Genomic DNA, 5,496 nt, shown 5'->3' on the forward strand with positions numbered 1-5,496 from the left:
ATTAGGAAAAATTTAGCGCACTTTCTATTCTGAATAAGCACTACAGTGTCATTTTGTTCTGATATTGCACTTCTATGCTACTATGTTTTGTTATTGTACTTTGGTGCATCTCTATTAATTTCGTATATCCTGCATATTTTATTAAGTTTACATTGGACATTTGTTAAATATTAAGGGCAAAAAAAAAACTTATGGTTAACATAATGAGTTCATGTATTAGTGAAGGGAATGATGGTGAATTGAAATATATTGAGTGAGTTATAATATAAAATTATAATCCTATTAAATTCTAAACTTAAATTAGAATAATATTTTTGTACTTGGTTTACATTTATTTAATAGAGTGGGTAACTTTAATTCATGTTGTACTTATTAAGTTTTCACTAACTTACCGCGTTATTTTCAACGCGTAGGTAAAGTCGTGAAGTGAAGATTTTTCAAGGATTAGTCACTTCACATCTCAAGGGGTTGGACAAAAGTATGAAATCTCTATTTTGATTTAAGTAAATGACATGTACATAGGTTAAACAATAGATTAACTAAGCGGGTGTCTAAATGTTTTAATACTTGTGTTAATTGTGTTTTAGATGGAGAATATAAGATATTATATAATTTATGAGTTTTGGTTCATGTTTGGATTTATTATGAACAAATTTGATATGGTTTAGAAGTGTTTAAAAGCATAAATTTCAAGTCCCCTGTCCTATATCTCAAGACATGCGAAATATGTCTTGAGACACAATAACTTCGAAACTAAAAATCTATAGTAACTGAGCCATGTCTCAAGACATAAATGACTTTTTTCTTAAGGCAAAAGCCTATTTGTTTCAAGACAAAGCAACTTTGAAGCCAAATTTCTATAGTGTCAATATAATGTCTAGAGACAATATGGTCATGGTCTCGAGACATACGGGCTACAACTAAATTTTTTTAATTGAATTAAATGAGACTTGAAATAAATTTTATATGCAATTAAACTTTATTTTTAGTCTAATTGTATTTTTAAAAGTGTAATAAGACCTTGAATTCATTAATAAAAGTCCAAATTATAAACATTTGATAATGTAAAAGAGTGTTCAATGTTAAATGGAATATTCATTGCTCAAGTTTTCTTGGATAAGGAGTGTTACACTAACTCGAAATTTGACATTGCATAATTCCATAAAATGATGAATTTGAATCTTAAACATGATGAATGTATGTGTGAATATGATAGATGATTGAATTGAATTGAATGATAATTATGAATTTAATTGTTGGATGAAAAAAAATAGTTGTTTTTTTTTTATATAATTGGATTGGTTGAAGTAGAATATATGGATTTATAGCATATTTTAACCCAACGTAAATGTATAATAATAAAGTTTTTTAATGAATGTCATTCACATGAACCCATAAATAGGAGGAGGACTCGAACCCATGTATTCTCATATTGTTAACAATATTTATACCAATTGAGCTAATAATTAATCGAGAATTATTTTTTTATTACTATCAGGCATCAGCTGAATTGAATAAAATTTTTAAGGGCTGAACCGATATTTTTACCAAGAGTTTTTAAAACCTTATTTTATTACGAGAAGACCGAAATGCCCTTAAGATTGGCTAACGCTTGGATCAAAAATTGCATGAGGAATTGGATCAAAAATTGGTTCTGAGAAAAAAAATGAAGAAGTACGGTTTACAGCTTAGGGTTCCACCGTCCCAGCAGAAAAAGCCGGTGACAAGACCGCCGCTCCCTCCTCCTCGAGGCTTCCAGGAAGACGACGATGATGACGTGGAGAAAGAGATTTCCCGGCAAGCTAGCAAGAACAAAGCTCTCAAGGAGGTAAGATTCACTTTGATTTCCTTATTTCCCTTTCTTTGGAGTTTTTTTTTTCTATAAACATAACTGAAATTTTCTTCCTTTTTTTATTTAAAAAAAATTCTCTTTCGAAGGTAGAGGAGCAACATAAGAAAGCTTTAGAAGAAGATCCTTCTGTGTTTGATTACGATGGAGTTTACGATGCGATGAAAGAGGAGGTTGTTCGCCCCCGTGCTCAAGATCGCGAAGAGCGAAAGGTATATGTTTCTACAAATTTAAGGATATTTTTTTGTGATTTGAATGATTTTTTAATTGCTATTAACTTAATTATTCGCTTTATTTATTTGTTTGCCCCCTTAAACCTGTATATACAATGTAGAAGACATAAATTTATTAACTAATTGCTCAAGACTAACATAGAATTGATCATCAATTTAACTGTTTTGAGCAGCCAAAATATATTCATAATTTAATGAAGAAAGCGGAGCAACGAAAATGGGAGCAGGAGATAGTATACGAGAGGAAGCTTGTGAAAGAGAGAAGTAAAGAGGATCACCTTTATGCAGACAAGGATAAGTTTGTGACCAGTGCCTACAAGAGAAAGCTTGCTGAGCAGGCAAAATGGATGGAGGAGGAGCGCTTACGACAACTTCGAGAGGAGAAAGAGGATGTAAGTGTAGCCTTTTCTGCAACTTCGTTTGATGTTTACTTGCTGCTTCTTTGTTTATGGGTTTGATTTTTATTTTGATTTTATGTTACACAACTTATGACTGAATGAATTGTTACTGGTTCCTATGGTGTCTAGCATGCTATTGGTGCTCTAAATATGTTGATTTGTGTGTCCTGCATGAACAATTTGTTTTGGGTTTTTGTCTGCTTGAAGTATGCAAATTTGGTTTGCCAATGTGGGTTAGTTCAGTTGGTTAAGTACTTACTAGCATATTGGTAAGTACCAGGGCTCAAATCTCATCAGCTGTCTCATTTGGTGGTGATCCATGCTGTTAGCTTTCTCTAAGGCCTATGGCATGCCTTGAGCTTGGATTGGAATAGCCTTCCCGCACCTAAGCTTTACTGTTATACTCAAAAAGATTCAATAGAACTTTTTTGGATCTTCACCTCTTTACCTCTGAGAAGTCAATACTGGTTCAAGTTTTGAAGCACTGTTTGAAAGTGAATTATATAACTTAAAGGATTTGACAGAGGAAGTTTAGGCTCTGTGTCATATATTGTCATTATGCCACCCTTTGATGAAAATCAAGCATCCTATTCATTCATATTGCTTTCTCTCCTAGGAGTAGGACAATTGCATTTCGGTTTTGCTTTTGGGTGTATGTGTTTAGGAACATCATATCCCATTTTAAGGCATCATCCAGTATGAAAAATTTATGAGAAGGTAGTCATTGTTTATTTATTTTGCATCATTGTTTTCATTTTTATGTTTGCATATTTTATTGAAACAGTGAACTGAAAGGGAAAAACATTAACAGATCATTAAAGAGAAATAGCAAAACTTTCTTAGGCATGTTCGGTTTCTTTTGTTTTTCAATTTAGAACAAGCATAAATGTGGTTAGCATTCATGGTGGCAAGATTATCTTTTCAACTTGAAGTGCATAGTGAAAAATGTTGTTCTTTTGCATCCACTGGTTAGAAATTTTATGGCATTATAAATGTTCTCATGTTATTAGAGTTAGCTAAATGCAATAAAATGAAGGTGGACTACACGAATTATATTATTTGTGTGTTTGGCCATAAATAGAGTATTTGTTATTCTTTATTATTTATTTCCCTGATATTCTTTTTTCTTGGGTCTAGATGTGATTTCATTAGTTTGACACCTAGATTACTGATGCTTTAACTTATCTGGTTGATTGCCATTTTCTCGGTTTAAAGGTTACCAAGAAGAGTGACTTGAGTGATTTTTACTTCAACCTCGGTAAAAATGTTGCATTTGGGGCAAACGAAGCAAAGCCAAGAAAGCCTGAATTAAGGGAACCTGAGAAAGAGAAAGAGAAAGAAGTATTGAACAGAGTAAACCCATTGCCTGACTCAATTTCTCCGGAGTCATCTGCTGTGATCGATCGGACTCGAGATGAATCAAGTTCTCGAGAAATATTTGATTCCCGAGATTCAAAGCCAATAACTGAAGATACAGTTCCAGACACCGCAGTGCAAGAGACCACTTCAGAGAAACAACCATCAGTTGATCAACCAAAAAGTGACCATCATAAAAGAGGTGCGGATGCTGTTGCAGCAGCTAGAGAACGATTTCTGGCACGAAAGAGGGCGAAAGAGCAATGATTGGCGACCTGCTGACCTCTATCTGATAATGGATTTACAGTGGTGAGAGATTGAAAAATCTTGAAAGACCTTTTTGTTATACATTATGCATTGCAAACAAGTTTGAGAAAAAGTTTTAATTCTGTTCACTGAAATTCAATTGCATCTCACTTGATATTTGATTAGCAAATATTACATAATCTGCAAATTTTCTAGGAAAATAGAAGGGAAAGAACAAAATAGATGCATATATAGGTCATAATTTTATTATCTTATTGCTCTGCATTTTCCCCATCATTGCCTCTGTTTTGCTTTTACACTCCAGAACTATCCTTCTCAGAGATCCATGCCAGACCGTCGACCACCTTGTCTACCATTCCTTAACAATGGTACATCATCTCAGGACCCCCAATCACTACGCCATTCTCCTAAAACCATCCTTTCTGTCATGGATGCTGGCAGCGATATGGTTGGTTTGCCATGTCTGCAAAAACTGCTCTTTTTCTTCCTCCACCAAGAACATCCTCTCTTATATCCCTAAGCTATCTTTATCTTCGAAATTGGCTGCCAAAAGCCTAAATGATCCTGGTTTCACCACCCCAACACGACCCAATGTATTGATTGTAAAAACAATTCCATTCCCCATAATTGTACTAAAATCTACCCTCGTAGTCTTATGGTTGTGTTAAGTAGGAGTGTGTGTTGTATTGGTAAAAAAAATTTTGAAATGGAAGATTATATATCTAATACCGATATAATTAAGCATTTCCTCTTCTCAATTCTCATTGGGCAGTGGCCTTTTCCTTACGCTAGATTAGTTCCCGTTGGGCATTGCTATTTGGGGTAAAAAAATGCTTTTTAACCTTGAAAGCAATGGGTTGAGAATGCGGTGAAAATGTGTGATTTTAGGTTGAAAGTACGATAAAAAAGTATTTCTCCACTCAAAGTTTGGATTTAGGTGCTTTAGTATCTTTCTTTTTTTTTTTTTAACTTAAATTAGTAACAGGGTAAACTATAAACTTTTGTTTGCCTTACATTATAGTCATTTCTGTTTGAAATGTTTCTTTTTAACTTATGTATCGTTTTGTTACAAAGTGATAATTTTGCCGTTAAGCTCCGTTGCCTACCTAACAGTAATCTTACGTTATGATTCAAATGAGTTTTAAATGCCAACTTGGATATTCAATTGGGACGATAATAAGTTTTTAATTTAATAAATTTAATTAATTGAAAATTTTAAATTAATTACACTTTGAATTAGAAAAGAAAAACCATGTCTTTTTCTTCTTTTAGTTTTCTTTTCTATTTTGATTAAAAACAATTATTATCATCCAAGTTGGTATTTAAAATCCATTTGGACTGTCACGTAGGATTGTCGTTAAGGAGGTAACAAAGCTTAATGGCAGAGTAATTA

The 5,496-nt window shown here is 33.2% G+C and overlaps 1 protein-coding gene across 1 annotated transcript; it reads left to right on the forward strand.

Moving 5' to 3' along the window:
* The first annotated feature begins 1,472 nt into the window (after positions 1-1,472).
* On the forward strand, positions 1,473-4,237 carry LOC107954115 (nuclear speckle splicing regulatory protein 1). Its single transcript, XM_016889589.2, has 4 exons — positions 1,473-1,828; positions 1,939-2,061; positions 2,256-2,474; positions 3,696-4,237. The coding sequence occupies exons 1-4, from the start codon at positions 1,667-1,669 to the stop codon at positions 4,101-4,103; spliced, it is 912 nt and encodes a 303-aa protein (XP_016745078.1). The 5' UTR covers positions 1,473-1,666; the 3' UTR covers positions 4,104-4,237.
* The last annotated feature ends 1,259 nt before the right edge of the window (positions 4,238-5,496 follow it).

The sequence above is a fragment of the Gossypium hirsutum genome, chromosome D07 (assembly GCF_007990345.1).
Source record: "Gossypium hirsutum isolate 1008001.06 chromosome D07, Gossypium_hirsutum_v2.1, whole genome shotgun sequence".
NCBI classification, from domain to species: domain Eukaryota; kingdom Viridiplantae; phylum Streptophyta; class Magnoliopsida; order Malvales; family Malvaceae; genus Gossypium; species Gossypium hirsutum.

Coding starts and splice junctions, on each gene's coding strand:
- LOC107954115 (XM_016889589.2), top strand. CDS start 1,667: ATGAAGAAGTACGGTTTACAGCTTAGGGTTCCACCGTCCCAGCAGAAA. Junction 2,062..2,255: donor AAGATCGCGAAGAGCGAAAG/GTATATGTTTCT, acceptor TGTTTTGAGCAG/CCAAAATATATTCATAATTT. Junction 2,475..3,695: donor TTCGAGAGGAGAAAGAGGAT/GTAAGTGTAGCC, acceptor CTCGGTTTAAAG/GTTACCAAGAAGAGTGACTT.